Below are 16,318 nucleotides of genomic sequence, written 5' to 3' on the forward strand. Positions count from 1 at the left end.
CAGCACCGGGGTGCTGGGTCCCTGCGTGCCCCGTGACGGCATGGGGCAAAGGACAGTGTCCTCTTGCACCCAGCCAGGCTCACTGCTGGGTCAGGGGCTGGAACCTTCTCATCCATCGACCCACAGCAATTAGGTTCTGCACTAATTGAAGTCTCTGATAGGAAAGTCTTCAGTAGTTGAACTCTTTCTTTCCCTTTCGTGGTTGAGTCCAGAACTGATCTGGAGGGACAAGCTTGCAGGGGTGTGCCAGGTCTTTGGGAGCACCTCTGAGGCACGACCGCCCCGCCGCGCTAATGGCTGTTTCTCCGAGTTATCAAAAGACCATCAGTAGACAAGAACTGGGTGCCTCGAGCCTCCTCGCCAGGACTCTCCATGCCTGCACTTCGCTACATGGCAGTGACATAGGGACAATCCACAAGAGCAGAAACGAAGAAAGATGCTCCACCTGCAACACCAGCAAGTGGAGGTGGCTAAACTGGTGACACTGCTTGGCCAAAAGTGCCATATGATGGACACATATTGTTCAGATGCTGTGCGTAGCATGCACAGACTCCTGCAAACCACATCCAACAGCCCCTTCCCCCAGGCACCAGATGGATGGGGAGATGGGGGGGGGATATTTTGAAATAGGTTTTGGAGGCTGCCTCAGTTTCCCCACCTTTCTTGTAGCTGTTTATCAAGGGAGAAGTTGAATTCGAGCCATGCATGGGATCGGGAGCTCAGGTGCTGAGTGACCTGGAATGAGTGACCTTTCCTGCAGCGCCCTCAGAGAAGCCATCCAAAAACCTCCCCGAGGAGAGGCAGGATGAGGAGCAGAGATCGGCTGGCCAGAGCGCTAGGATGGGAACAGGGGTTTTGGAAGGGGACCCGTCCCCTTGGCCCATTCGGTGCCTGGCAGCAGCTTTCTGTGCCTGAGAGCACCTAGAACCATGGAATCGTTTAGGTGGGAAAGGACCTTTGAGATCATAAAGTCCAACTTGGCCGTGTTGAACCGCACACCACTGGCCTCAGCCCGTCCATCCAGCCTGTCCACATCCCTCTGTAGAGCCGTCCTACCCTCCAGCAGACCGACGCTCCCACCAACTTGGTGTTACCTGCGAACTTGCTGAGGGTGCCCTTGATCCCCTTGCCCAGGTTTTTGATAAAGATATTAAAGAGAACAGGCCCCAGTTCCGAGCCCTGGGGAACACCACTTGTGACGGGACGCCAACTGGATTGAACTCCATTCACCACCACTCTCCGGGCCCGGCCTCCAGCCATTTTTTCACCCAGTGAAGCGTACGCCCGTCCAGGCCATGGGCAGACAGTTTCTCCAGGAGAACGCTGTGGGAAACCCTGTCGAAGGCTTTACTAAAGTCCAAGTAAACAACACCCAGCCTTTCCCTCATCCGCCAAGCGGGCCACCTTGTCACAGAAGGAGATCAGGTTAGTCCTCAGAGGGGTTTCAGCTTCTCCAGCCTACTTTGATGAGCTCTGGGGAGCCCCTTGGGTGGCCAAGTCCGCTTTTCGGGGCTGACTGAGGGGTCTTAAAGCAGAGACCCATCCCTGAACCTGAGCCCTCAACCACAGAGGTTTCTTCCCAACCCACTCTGCCCCAAGACCCCAAATCCTTGCCCAAACTAGGAGCCACAGACTCCAGTCACTTTGGCAATTTTTTCCCAGGACAGGAAATATATTCACCCACAAGAAGGGGAAGTTTCAGTTCAAACAGCTCCCACAGCTGCTGAAAAAGGGGATTTCCAGGCCAGGGGCTGGGGCTGCACTCAGGGAGCGACGGGGCTTGGGGCGGCGGGTGCAGGGCATGAGCACCACCACGAGCTGGGCACTGTCACCCACCGCTGCACCGGGCAGCGGTGACACTGAGGCAGGCCGTCGGTCTCAGAAAATATTGTTAAATATTGTTAAAAGTCAGCAAATATGTATATTTATAAACTGCCCAGGAGAATGTCCGGAGCTCTGTGTCCAGGCGGGACTGCACGAGCACCTCAGCCCGACCGTCCCCACGCTGGCTGCAAGCTCAGCTTCACCAAACGTCACCTCTTCTCCTCGCTGGCTCTCCCCAGGCCCCCCAGCTTCACTGGTCCAGCACTGCCCCAGTTCAGACACACATAAGCAATATTTAAAACAATTTTATTCATGAAAATATGCTGTACAATGCACTATACACAGTTCTTTACATTGCCACATACACAAACTCTAATAGCACGATCAAGAAAGTTACCATTGCCTACGATAGATGCGTGGTGAGAGATGACGCCTGTCAGAGACCCTCCCCCCCAGTCTGTACAGTTATAAATACGAGGGAAAGGACGGACCGAAAACTGCCGTATGAAGCAAACCGGTGGGGTCCCTTCAGCGTCCCCTCGACACCGGCTTCTCGCTCTGGGAAGGGCTGGGGCTTGGCGGGAGCAGGGCTGAGAGCAAAGGATGCTCCTTGTCCCCAGAGGCTGTCCTGTGGGGGGGGGGGGGGCCGGGAGGGAGAGGGGGTGATGGAGTGGGGAGGCTGAAGCCAAGCGAGGTGGGACGTGAGGTGGCCTGTGCTCGGGGAGCTCTTTCCAGAGAGGGAACCTGTAGCCCCTGCCAACGAAATAAAGCCCTGGTTTCCCCTTCCAGCAGCGCCGGCAGCGGGGCGGTGGGAGCCGCAGGGGGCACGGCTGCGCCAGCACCCCCAGGACCTGCCTGCCCCATGGGCACAGCCCTGACACCCCCGTGCCATCACCACCACCACCCGATCCGGGCACCATGGTCCCGGCATCCCTCAGCTCTGCGGCGGGGCCAGCCCGTCTCGCCTCCCCCTCCAGCCTTCCCCGGGGTCCCAGCCACTTTGGGGGGGGGGGGGAGGGGGTTGGGGGGGGTGGTCTCTGTTCCTGCCTCCCACTGCCCGCCGTCCCTCGCACCGCACGACGAGACTGTACACACGACGCTTACCAACACGACTCCACCGCACACACGACAACCCCACGGTCACGAACCACAAAGACAGCTTGGCAATGGGACGCGCCCCGGGGGGGTGGATGCCCCGGGGGCACCACGCAGCAGGGCAGGGGGAGGCAAGCCGGGGGGAGCGGGGCAGGCGCGGGACAATGAAGGGGGGGCATTTCTCCTACTGCTGGTGTGGCTTCCCCTCCGCGATGATGGTCGGCCCCGTATCTGTGACACTGAAGGGGTTTGTGCCGGGGGGGGGGGGGGGGGTCTCTGTGCCTGAGCATCCCATCTGCAAGTGCCCGACTGCCGGGGGGAGCCCCCGCCGGCCCGCGCTGCCCGGCTGCTGGTGTGCTGCTGGAGGTGTGCCTGGAGAGCGGATGCCTGGAAGAGCCAGGACCCCTTTCCTTCCTCCCATGCTCAGGGGGCAGAGCCCCCCTTTTCTCCCCTGGCAGCCCCAGCTGCCCTCCCTGCCTCTCCTTCCCCCCCACCCCCGCCATGCGCAGAGCCGGGTGCCGGGTATTAAATAGCCATTTGCCATCAGTTTCCAACGATTTTAAGTACGCCTGAAACGAGAGGTGGTGTATAAAACGAATGCGGTAATGATCCTGACCAAAGAATAATCCTTTTTAAAAAAGCATTCAAGAAAGATTATATATAATAGAATATATTAAATTCTGTACATGATCAAATAATGTAAACATAATTAATTAACCTGTAAGAATGTCTTTAGAGACCATGCCCGCCGTGTGCTCAGGGCGAAGGTGAATGGTGGCACGTGGGGCCCCTCTGTCGCGCTTTGCCACAGCCGGGTGGGTCAGGAGAGAAGCAGGAGGTGCCCACCCTGGGTCCCACCCTGCCGTCCCCAAGCACCCCCGCTTCCCCCCGGGGCCGGGTGGGACCCAGCGCCCGCCCCACGGTGGAGGAGGTGGTGCTGGAGCGAGGGAAGAGCTGGGCCAGGAGGATGTGCTGGTTCAGTGGAATAATCCTGCTGCACCCCAGGGGTGGGGAGCGGGGGGTTAGAGAAAGCCTGTGGTGCCCAGAAGGAAGACGGGCTGAGCCCCGGGGGACAGAGCAGCAGCTCCCACCGCCTCTCCTCCCAGTCCCTCCATCTCCTCCGCCCGGCCGCCGTGCTCCAAACCCCCGCTGCCCCAGGGCTGAGCTCCCCGCAGCCGGCAGTCCTCGCCACGCGGTGCAGGAGGGCGGTGGGTCCCTGGCTCACCCCTGGCCGCAGAGCAGTGGGGACAGTTTGGGGTCCCCACACACAGCAGGACCAGGTGTGACTCCTGCTCCCCATCCCCCTGGAGCACTGGCCCTTGGCAGATGGGTGCACCAGGGCTGCCCCTTCCTGCTGCCAGCCCCCCGCACCAGCTCTCCTGTCATCCCTGGGGATGGGCAGCGAGCCCCACGGGACAGGCATGCTGGCTGCTGGCTGGAGTCACTCCTGAAACCAGTAGCGACCCCCCCCCCGAAACCCCCACAGCCCCGGCTGCGAGCCCTGTGGCACCTCCCTGAGCTCTGCACGTAGGGGACGCAGCGTGGGTCCCCCAGGCTTGGGGCAGGGTGAACCAGCCACCGCATCCCTCCCCTCCTCTCGCGCACACACCCCCTCCTCCGGCATGACCCACATCACGGCCCCCCCAGCTTCCACACCACCATCCAACACCCAGCGCCACGGCCAAGCCAAGATGAGACTTGCAATGGGGCACAGCCCTCCCCACAGCCCACGGCCCCGCTCCTCCTCTCCCTGCCCTCCACCCTTCCTTCCTTCCAACGCAAAAACTCAATGGCAAAAGAGTGCATGAAATCAAATAAATACACCCACCCCTCCCCGACCCTGTGAGCTCCCCCTGAGCCTCCGGCACAGGGGACCAGGCCAGCAGCGGTCACTCCCAGCAGGACCATCCCCTGCAGGAGCATCCCATGCCTGCTCCGGGCAGGGCGCTGCAGCTTTCCCGTGGGCAGGCGTGATGACCGTGGCACCCCCAGCCACCGGCGGGCACCTGGGCTACTGAGGTGCTGTCCCCAGGGCTGCAGGTTGCGCGCCCTCCATCGCCAACCCCCCCCCTTCTCACTGCTTGGGAGGAAAACCTGCCTGGAGCCACGCAAGGAGCCCCGCAGCAGAGGTGGCCTGGGCGCGCGGGCTTGGCAGAGCTCGGATCTCCACCTGGATTTAAGGGTGATGAGCTCTCCCTTGCCCTGGGGCAGGCTCCCTACTCCTGATACTTCTACTCAGAGGACTCATTTTCCGCGGTGGCTCAGAGAAAAGGTCCCTTTCCAGAGCGGGGTGCCCACACAGGGGGTTCCCACGCCACCAGCCGTCGCCGCTCTGTCAACCAGCCCAAGGACAAACCAAACTGGCACCATCGCAGTGGGGCATTGGGACCATCTGGAAAGGCTTTCCCTTCCTGCTCCGCCCCTGCACCCGCCGGGCTCCGGCTGCCTCTCCCACGCATCCTGCGGAGGATGCTCGCAGGAGGACCCAGCAGATGGGGCATGCGTGTGGGCTGGGGGCCCTACCCCGTCTCAACATGTGACCCTATGGTTTGTGTTTCGTGTTCGACCTCAAGCTCCGGCCGATGGCTCTAGCCCATCTTAACAAACAAAGGCAGAAGAGAAAGGAAAAAAAAAAAAAAGTTAGTCTCAATGTTCCCCTCGTGGCTTCTCGGTGGTGAGCGCCCCCCCACCCTGGGGCGGGCGTCACCCGGGCACCCAGCTCTGGTTCGTGGGCTGCGGACCCCCGGGCAGCGCGGGCACGTTGAGCCCGTTCTGCGGTGGGAGAGCCGAGTCGAAGTTGAAGTCCATCTCATCGCTGTCCATAAAGTCATTCAGGATGATCGACTCCACGTCGCACTCCAGGCTCCCGTTGAACATGTCCAGGTCCAGGTCTGCTGGGAACCTGTCTTGGCCCAACACTGGGGGGTGGACAGCCCCCGGGTAGGGGCCCTGCAGCGAATCCAGCAAGCTCATGTGTGCCCCTTGGTTATTAGCGTAGGAATGCAGGTGCCCGTGGTGCGGCATGGCCGTCATGCTGCACGTGTCACTGGGCAAGCTCATAAGGCTGACAGGATTAGCTAAGGCACTGGTGTTGACCGCAGGGTGGTGACCGGCTGGTGACGGGTGGTACAAAGCGTTGCTCTTCATGAGAGAGCCCGAGTGGGACGGGTAGGAGGACAAACCCTGCTCCCCGCTCCCGCACAGCAACGGGTTGTGTCTGTGGCCACGGGCCGGCACCATGGGGCTGGCCTGCGGCAGGGGCAGGTCCCCCGGGACCATGCTCTCCTTGTGCGCGTAGGAGATGGAGGAGAGCAGGTCCTGCAGCGAGGCGTTCCTGTAGGAGCTGACGGGCGAGAAGGTGGCTTGCTTGTTCTCCTGGATGGTCTGCATGGGCAGGCGGCGCATGAGGCTCATGGCCGGCTGGCTGTAGATAGTCCCGCAGTAGGTGTTGGTGGCGGCCCCCATGGTGGAGCACTTGGAGTTGAAGGTGAAACTGGAGCTGCGCTGCCGCAGGGCGGCTGGGGGGAGCTGCTGCGAAGGGCTCATGGTGTAGCCGTCCTGCAGGTCCTCCAGCATGCTCTCCCCGAGGCTCTCGTTCAGGCTGATGGTGCCGGTCAGGTCGGTCAGCCGGGGCAGCTCCACGGAGCAGCGGGCGTTGAGGGAAGGAGACATGGTGCTGGAGGGGCTGGGGTACATCAGTGGAGAGGAGGGGGTGCCGTCGTCCTCCTCCAGCTCATCCGGCTCGTGGTTGGACATGATGGGCGAGAGGCGCCCGCTCAGTGTGCTGGCCGTGGAGTTGGCCCGCGTCCTGAAGTCCGCCCAGGCGTCGTACTCGTCGCTGGCGTGGGACGCGGGGCTCTCCGACCACTTGGCTTGCTGGGAGGAAGGGCTGTCCTCCCCGCGCTCCTGCGTCACCTGCAGCTGCTTCTTTTTGCTGGCCTTCCCCTTGATGCGCAGGAACTTGCTGTTGTTGTCCATGGAGACCGCCCGCCGGCGGGGCGTCTTCCCCGTCTTGCCGCCCTCGGGGTTCAGCATCCACCAGGAGCTCTTGCCGGTGCCCTCGTTCTGCACGCGGATGAAGCGGGTGTGCAGGGAGAGGTTGTGCCGGATGGAGTTCTGCGGAGACAGCAAGGACAGAGGGGACGGTCAGCAGCGGCTCCAGAGCCCCAGGCAGGAGGGGGATGACCACAGGGCTGGGGGTACCCGGGGCATCATGGGAGACCTGGGCTCCATCCCCTGGGACATCACAGAGGGGCAGGGCCGAGCGGGCTCAGCTGGGGGGTCTCTCCCACAGCGCTGCCAGGCATTTCACGCCCAGGAGCCCACGGGTCATGGCCCTTTGCTGCATCCATCCGCTGTCTATCGTCAGCAGGATTACTGTCATGGCAGGGAGTGGGGGGAGTGTCTTTAGCATGTACCCCGGGGACCTGCACCAGCCCTGCAGCAGGCAAGGCCAGGTCTCGGGGGACTCTTCTTCCCTGGCAGGAGCCTGGGGAGGGACAAGGCAAAGAGGACATAGAAAGGACAAGGAAAGCAGAGGCAGAGTCAGGACCATGCACAGGTCCAGGTCTTCTCCATCCCTCCCAGCCCTGGCCACCACTCTGGGAGCAGAGCCCACCAGGATGCTCCCCACACAGCCTTGCCCACCAGCATCTCGGCAGAGGTCCCAGCCCCCTGTCCCCACCCCACCAGCTCCATGGGCAGAGGGACTCCCTTTCCCCACACACTGCCCCACACCGACCCTCTGGAGCTGGCTCCAAACCCACGTTCCTGCCCAGCATCGTTCTGTGATGTGCTCCCTCCTCCCTCACAGCCGGGCAGGGTGATGCATCGGCACCACCACAGCCCAAAGCAACGTGTCAGCACCGGGTAAGCCAGACCTTGTCCCCAAAACGCCCGTCACTCTCTGCCAGCAGGGCCGGGAGCGCAGGCGGAGGGCGTCTGGTTCCCTGCGCCTCTGCAGGCTGGGACAGGGACAGAAGACACAAGCCCTGCCCAAGAAGCTGGGGGTACCACAGCACAGAGGGTCTGCAACGCCAGCTACAAACCCCACTGCCCACACAAGGCGGGGGACTGCTTTGCTCCCAGACAATCCTGGCTCCCTGCATCCACACCCAGCGCCGCGGGGGGGTTCACACCGAGCAGCACTCCGTTCCTCTGGCTCTCGTCTGCCCTGCGGCGCCGAGCAGCGCACGGGCCGGAGCGGGGATGGCCGTGCAGAAGACAGGAGGAGGCAAGGAGCTTGCACCAGGGCCACATCCCAACGCGAGCATCCCCAGCTGCCACTAACCACGGGGTGACGTGCTGGGATGACCCTGGGGAGATGCCTTCAAAGCTCCGGTCAGGGGAAGAGCGGGGGTGAGGACATCTGCCTCTTGCAGCCCGTGGGATGCCGCTCCAGCTCCCCGTGCCTCAGTTTCCCCAGGGTCCACAGGGGAAAGGGAAGACGCAGAGCCCAGAGAAGCATCACCCCGCGGTGCTGCGGCGCTGCCGTGGGCTGGGGGCTCGGCAGGGGCTGCTGAGGGCAGGGAGCTGCTCCTGCCCCTGCCCAGCCGCGGGGGGACGGGGAGGGGGAAGGAACCAAGGTGCCGGGGAGAAAGTTTGGTGCCGTTGCTGGCGTACAGCGGAATACTAATGAAGAGGCGAGTGAGCTCCAGCCTCATCTATCATATTATGTAATGGCTTACTTCTCTGCACTTCATTTATTTGGAGATTGCTCCCAGGCTGGCTCCTCGCCAGCAGCCACCAAATCCAAGTCTACAGAAATCAATCTCGCGCTGACTGATTAAGCCGTGTTTAGAACTAATTGCTCCTTCGTGTGTGGGGAGAATAAATTACGGGCTTTAATTTCACATCTTTAAAATGCAACTGCAGGTATGGGCTAGCCGTTAACCCCTTCCTGCGCGGCCCCCGGTACATCTGCGGAGGGGGCAGGCCGTGGCTGGCACGGATCCGGGAACAGGCTGGGACAGGCGGCGGTGGCTGCCCGTGCCACTGCTCATCGCCGTCAGCCAGAGCAAGCCAAGCCCTGGGCCAGCCAGCCTGGCAGGGAGAGCTCTCCCTGACCCCCCCAGACACCTCTCCCTTCAGCCACAGGGTGACCCAAGCTCCTCTCCATGCCACCGAGCCATGATGCAAGTGGCAGGGGACAGAGCATGTGGCCATCATTGCATTTGCAGAGCCAGAGCCCCCAGCCGGATCAGCCCCGTGGTGCCACCTTGCACCCACACACATCATCCAGGGGTGTGGGGACACCCCGGCAGGGCTTGCTGGGCACCCTTGTAGGTTTGGGGACCCCCGATATAGGGGGTCCCTCGCCTGCCAGCGCTCCCCGGGTCTGCTCAGCCCCAGAGGCAGGAGATGCTGCAGCTCTGCATGACTGGGGCCGAGCTGCCGTGCCTGGCACAGAGAGAGGGAGCAGGGTTTGGGGGGTTTGGGAACACCACGGCTGGATGGGGGTGACATTCATCAGGGTGATAACCTCCTCTGCAACTCCCTCTGCTTGGCAGCTCCAGCACAGGGCACGCAGGCACCCAGCACCACCCATGGACCTGGAGCCATGGCGGGGCTGGTGCCGGGCAGGGGACCGGGCTGGCGGGGTCAGGCTGCGGAGGGAGAGGAGGGGAGGGCAGGCTGCTGCCTCTTCTGCAGCGGAGCTTCATTAACAGCCAAAAGACAGCAGCAATTAAGTGCAAGGCACGGCGAGCCTGGCTCTCTCCTCATTAGCACCCCGATGTGCTCAGCTGGCCACGGCTCGGGGTGCACGGCGCAGGGCAGGGGGCTGCACGGGGGCGGGACGGGAGCTTATTAACACCAGGCAGGCAGGGACCTCTTCACCCACCACCACCCCGGCAGCCCCCAGCCCCCTGCATCCCACAGCCCCCAGCATCCCACAGCACCCAGCATCCTAAAGCCCCCGGCATCCTAAAGCATCCCAAAGCCCTCAGCATCCATGATCCCACAGCCCCCAGCATCCCACAGCACCCAGCATCCTAAAGCATCCCACAGCCCCCGGCATCTATGATCCCACAGCCCCCAGCATCCCACAGCACCCAGCATCCTAATGCACCCAGCATCCCACAGCACCCAGCATCCTAATGCACCCAGCATCCCACAGCCCCCGGCATCCCACAGCCCCCGGCATCCTAAAGCACCCAGCATCCCACAGCCCCCGGCATCCCACAGCCCCCAGCATCCCACAGCCCCCAGCATCCCACAGCACGCAGCCCTGGGCTGGCAGGGAGCAGTCCATGACGACACGGCCCGAAATGTGGGGCTCAGCTCCTGCCCAGGCCCTGGCAGTGTGACAATGTGTGAGGGGACATCAGGGCAGGCAATACCTCCCTGGCAGCAGCTGCCTTGCACCAGTGTCTGGCAGATTTTCGGCAGGGTGCAGGGGAAGCAGGCGAAGGCTGATGCCAGTCCCAGGGTCTCCATGACGCCTCCGGCACTGCTCTGCCCCTCTCTGCCCTGCGACCCAAAGCCCCGCCGCTTCCTGCAGCAGCCTGCGCCTTTGCAGGGCTGGCCGGGCCCTGCACCCTTGCTGTGTCTCCCTCCCCGTCCCCATCTGTCCCCATGTCGCCCTGCCATGCCCTGCCTGCCCTGCTCCTATGGCTCAGGCCCCTCGCCAAAGCAGCAAGACCCTCCTGGCACCCTGGCCCTACGTGGCACCGCAGCCCCACGGCACCCAAACGGCACAAGGCAAGGAGCATCGGTACCCAGCCCGCATCCAGCCCATGCCAGGGGGTGACATCCACCATGTCCCAATCATAGAATCATAGAATCATAGGATCATAGGATCATTCAGGTTGGAAAAGACCCTTGGGATCATCGCGTCCAACCACCAACCCCGCTCTACAGAGTTCTCCCCTACACCATATCCCCCAACACCACATCCAAACGACTCTTAAACACATTTGGGGATGGTGACTCCACCACCTCCCTGGGCAGCCTATTCCAGTGTCTGACCACTCTTTCTGGGAAGAATTTTTTCCTCATATCCAGCCTAAACCTCCCCTGCTGCAGCTTGAACCCATTACCTCTTGTTCTATCGCTAATGACCTGTGAGAAGAGACCAGCACCAACCTCTCTACAGTGTCCTTTCAAGTAGTTGTAGAGAGTGATGAGGTCTCCCCTCAGCCTCCTCTTCCTCAAACTGAACAGTCCCAGCTCCTTCCATCGCTCCTCATCAGATTTATTCTCCAGGCCCTTCACCAGCTTCGTTGCCCTCCTCTGCACTCACTCCAGCACCTCGAGATCTCTCTCGTATTGAGGTGCCCAGAACTGGTCATGATACTCAAGGTGTGGCCTCCCCAGTGCTGAGTACAGGGGGACAATCACCTCCCTCCTTCTGCTGGTCACACTATTTCTAATACAAGCCAGGACACCATTGCCTTTCTTGGCCACCTGGGCACACTGCCGGCACCAGGCGCCAGCCCTCGCCCCCCGTAGCTCCGCGGAGGGGCAGGGGATGCTCGGGGTGGTGGAGGTGAGGGCTGGAGGTGGCACCAGGGCTGCCGGGTGCTGCAGGCGGACCCAGGTGCTGCTCAGCCCCGGTTGGCACCAAGGGAGGATGAGGCTGGAGCCCGCGCCAGCCCCTGGCCACGGGCTGCTGGAGGCTTTGCCAAGCTGGAAGACCCGGGTGCCATCCCGGTACCCATCTGCCGGGGGGCTGGCCCTGCTGCAGGGGCTGCCATGGGGCTGAGGGGGCTGGGGGGAGCTGTGGGCACTCACTGAGCCTCCTCACCCCCCCCCCCAGGAGCCCTTCTCCACGGAGCTTCATTGTCAGGGGAACAGCCAGTGTGAAATCGGTCTGATTAGCAATTAGTCCCATTGTAAAAGGATTAGCCGGACCCTATTGTTTGGATGAGTGACTTGACTATCAATTTGCATCTGGCAGCGATGTTTTCTGCCGCTGCTGCTGCTGCATCGCTGGGATGGCCGGGATGGCCGGGATGGCTGGGATCCTGTGTGTCCCCCTCCGTGTCCTTCGGAGGGGCCAGACGCTGCCCACGGGGCTGTGCCCGGCGCGGCGGCGGGTGCGGGGGGGACCCGAGACGGGCATCGACGCCAGGCACCGAGGTGCCCTTTGCAGCATCCCCAGCGCCCCACCGATCCCCAGCATCCCAGTGGCGGGTCCAGCTTGGGGATGCCCCCAGGGTCTCGGGGTGCGAGGGGGGGCTGGACATTCTCCTGCGTGTCCCGGGGGGAGCACGGGCTGGGGGAAACAAGCGCAATTCCAGCCAGAGCAGGATTGCACAAGCCCTGCTGCGGGCCAGAGCTGGGGAGAGCAAATGAAGGGGGCTCTGTGGACCCCGCCACATCCCCTGCACCCATCTGCTGTCCCCGTCACTCCCCCTTGACTGCCACCCCCCGTCACCCGGGGTTTTTCTGAGTAAAACCCCCAAACCCCAGCCTTCCCCCCACCGGCGCAATCTACCCCTCCCAATGGCAGCAGAGCCCAGTCGTGCTCGTGGAGACCCTGCGCATTCCCAGTGACCCCCAGCCCTGCAGCCAGGGCGCGTCAGGGTCCATCCGTCTGTCAGGGCTGCTGGTCCATCCAGCTAATGAGCCCGTTACCTGGCGGGGATTCGCACGCTGGTTAACAGGAGGAAGCAGCGACAGGGCCACTAACGAGCGAGCGCTCTGCCGGCCGCTCGCTGGCAGCACGAGGGTGGCTCCGGGGGTTAATTGATGCTTATTTACTTCTCACACATAAAAATTGCCAGCGTTGGAGGAAATATTCCAGGGGGCAGATGCTGCCGACAGCCCTGATGGTGCCTCATCCCAGGGGATGCCGTGCAGGGCTGGCGGTGGCACGGAACAGTCACCGGTGACACTCCTAAAGACGTAGTGATTGCCCAAGAACCGGCACTGCCCATGGGCACCAGCACCTAAGTGCAGGATGGCCATCACCATGGCCTCTTGGCACCATCCCCCGGGGATGGCCAGCCCTACTCGCCACCATCGGCGCGGGCCCTGTCCCCTCCCTCCTGCCCGAAGCGGCTGGTGGGGGTGTGCAGCCCACCGGCGCTGGCACCGAAGCGCCGCATCCTGAGCCCGGCCCACGCCTGCCTGGCGAGCAGATGGCAGCTGGCACAGCATGGCCGCCCGCCCCGCGCGCCAGAGGGATGCCAAGCACCCCAGATGCTCACAGCATCCCCCCCCAACCCCGCGACCAGGAGGGACAGTCCGTGCTGACAGCAGCTGCCTGAGGCAGCGCGCAGGATGAGAACCCCGACAGTCCCCAGGCACATCACCCCCCCCCCGCCACGGCAGCCCCCCCGCGCAGGTGGGTGAACCCAGCGCCAGCCCCGACGGGGGGGAAGTGGCACGGAGGAGAAAGATGGGGCGAGGGCAGTGTAAATCCAGCCTAACGCGTGACGAGGTTCCTACGGCTCCGCACCAGGCTCCCCAAGGATGGGATGCAGCCTGGCAGCAGCAGCGCACGGGGCTCAGGAGGGCTGTGAATCCCCACCGGCCGCTCTGCTGCGGGCAGCCCCACTGATCTCCCCATCTCCCCGCCGTCCCCGGGCTGGGGTGGCACATGCCAGCTCCCCGGCAAGGAGCAGCCCCCGGCGCGGGGCTCAGCGAGGCGGTTTGGAGGAGCTGCCGCGTGCATGGGATCTCCTCTGTTCCGAAACTCAGCCTGTGCTCTGCACTGCCCCACAGCATGCTGGAGTGTGGTAGCCCCATAGCACGCTGGCGTGGGACTGCCCCACAGCACCCCCCCACTAGCCCTCTGCGCTGCCCCCTCCCACCCCCAGGCAGCCCTCTGCAGTGCCCTGTAGCCATGCAGCTGCCCCACAACCAGCTCTCTGCAACGCCCCACAGCACCCCATGCTGCGCCCCATAGCACCCCACAGCCATATCCCTGCAGCGCCCTATAGCAGCATCTCACAGCAAACCCACTGCAGCGCTCCATCACCGCTCGCAGTGCCCCATAGCATCCCACAGCCAGCCCCCCTGCAGTGCCCCACAAGCCCCCACCCCCCACCCCCCTGCAGTCTCTCATGCGCCCCACAGCCAGCTCGCTGCACCCCAGCTGGGGTCTGACATCTCCCCCTTGGGGAGCTGGGGCTGTGTCGCCCCCCAGCGTGTCCCCCCCCTCCCCACGGCATGGCTGCCGGCGCTGGGCAGGGGGACGGCAGGGGCTGCCCGGTGCCCCCGGGAAGGGCACGGCGGGTGCAGACGGGGGGCTCCCGCCTCCCCACCGCGGGGGTCTCGCTGGCGGCTGCCGAGCGGAGGCGAGTGTATTCGGGTCAGTGCGTCGCCTGAGCAGAGCCGCTCTGACGTGCTGCTAATTGAACCAAATGCCCATTAGAGGCGTGACGGGCCGCGGCCGTCCCAGACCCTCCGTCGCAGGTGGCTGACACGCAAGGAGCCTGGAGGCCGCTCAGCATGGCCGGGCCAGAGCAGCTCCCGCCTCCTCAGGCACCACGGCCGGCGCGAAGCCCAGCCAACATCTCATTAGGAGCCGCTAATCATCCCCCAGGCGTGCGCTGGGCCGTGGAGAGGGGCAGCTGGGGCGTACGGGGTCCCCACGCTGCAGCCCACCCCCCACCCACCCCCCGGGCACAGCCCCTCTCCAGCCGCCCCCCGGGGCAGAGTGGGGCAGGGAGCAGGCAGGGGGTCCAGCCTTGCCCTCCTGCCCCATAGATCCACGATGCCGTGGGGCAAAGCGGGGCTCCAGGCAAGCCCCAAGCTGTGGGGTGTAGCAGTGGAGCTGGGAACCCGCGCTGTGGGGCCAGGCTGGGCCAGCCCGGGGCAGATGCTTGCCCCCTGCCCATGTTCCTCTGCCATCCCCTGGGGCTGGGGGATGGTGCGCCAACACCAACCTCTCCTGAAGGAGAAGGTCCAGGTGGAAACCATCACCGTGACCCCGACCCACAGCCAGGACTCACCAGCCCCATCCCACACCCCCAAAGCCAGAAGGACCCTGGCTGTGGCCGCCTGGGCTCCGGGGAGGTTTCAGGACAGAGATGGGCACTGGATGGTCCCCAGGGAGAAGCCCGTCCCCTGCCTGGCTCCGGGCTGGTCCTGGCCCACCTTTGCCACCACCCCGTGGCTCGCTGCGGCCCCCCACCCCCGGGGGCCTCCCACACCATGCTCCTCCTCGCCACCCCGCTGGACTCGGCAGTCCAGTTTGCGTTTCGCAGTTGGCTCGGTGCCTCCCTGACCACGGGCTCCGCAAGCGATTCCCAAACCCACCGGAGAAGCGACTGACGCAAATCAAACCACACAGCACTCGCCACCCCCCAGGCAGCCCCCTGTGCCCAGCGCTCGCCCCACAGCCCGGGGATGCTCAGCGGGGCATTCCCACGCGGCAGCCCCCACGTGCCCCACTGGGAAAGGCCGGAGAGCCCCGGGTGGGTGCCGAGCCCCGGGTGGGCGCTTGGCTCAGCCCTTTCTGTGCTGGGGCCATGCAGCGGGGTGAGCCCCTGGCCCAGGTTGCCCAGAGAAGCTGTGGCTGCCCCATCCCTGGAGGGCTTCAAGGCCAGGTTGGACGGGGCTTGGAGCAACCTGGGCTGGTGGGAGGTGTCCCTGCCCAGGGCAGGGGGTGCCACTGGATGGACTTAAAGGTCCCTTCCAACCCAAACCGTTCCATGAGACCCTCTGCACACCCCCCAGCCAGAACAGAGCTGGCAGAGCGCGGGTTGGCCACATCAGGAGACACCTTATGCCCAGGCTGGAACCATCCCAGCGGTGGCAGGGGTGCCACCAAAGCAGAGGTGGTCGCCACGGCTGAGCATCCCTCTCCCGGCCCCAGTTACCGCTGCTGCCAAACAGCTGGTTGCTACCAAGTTCTGCAATGGGAGTGTTGCCGTTGCCATGGCAGCCGGTTTATTTTAGCCAGCTGCCATCACCCCATGTCCCATTCAAAACCAGGAGCATCCTCCCTGCCCCGGCGGGTCCTGCCTTGTCCCCGTCTCCGGGCACCTCGCTGAGAGCCCGGGGAGCACCTGCAGCGCCCACCCCCTGCGGGACAGCCTTCCTCTGCTGCCCAGGGGGATAACACAGCACCAGCATCTTCCTCTCTTCCCACTACGGCTACTGGCGCTCACACCAGCCCAGCCACCAGGTCCCAGTGAGGTGGCTCGGGGGCTGGGTTCCTCCAGCCCAGGGGGAAGGGGGTGGATGCGTGGGGGCAGCGTCAAGACTGGCATCGGGTGGTTTCGGCGCTGGAGGGACGCCTGGATGACACCTCCGCTCCCACAGCCTGCTCAGAGACACCCCCCGCGCCGCTTCGCTGCTCCCTTGGCCAAAGCCTTGGGCTTCTGATGGGGCCAGCGCAGCCCCGAAACCCGCCGTGACTTTGCTGGGGCTGTGCGTGACACCTCCTCCTCCTCCTCTTCCTCCAGCCACAGCCCTCCCCGGATTGGTTCAGGACCGGGGGGAC

The 16,318-nt window shown here is 63.9% G+C and overlaps 1 protein-coding gene across 1 annotated transcript in view; it reads right to left on the reverse strand.

Moving 5' to 3' along the window:
• Window positions 1-2,109: 2,109 nt before the first annotated feature.
• The window catches only part of FOXO6 (forkhead box O6), a 42,512-nt gene continuing 28,303 nt past the window's right edge, over window positions 2,110-16,318 (reverse strand). Inside the window, exon 2 of the mRNA XM_063355824.1 lies at window positions 2,110-7,035. Coding sequence (XP_063211894.1) covers window positions 5,623-7,035 — 1,413 coding nt within the window. The 3' untranslated portion in view covers window positions 2,110-5,622. The remainder of the gene's footprint in view (window positions 7,036-16,318) is intronic.

This window comes from Chroicocephalus ridibundus, chromosome 19 (genome assembly GCF_963924245.1).
Source record: "Chroicocephalus ridibundus chromosome 19, bChrRid1.1, whole genome shotgun sequence".
Taxonomy (NCBI): Eukaryota; Metazoa; Chordata; class Aves; order Charadriiformes; family Laridae; genus Chroicocephalus; species Chroicocephalus ridibundus.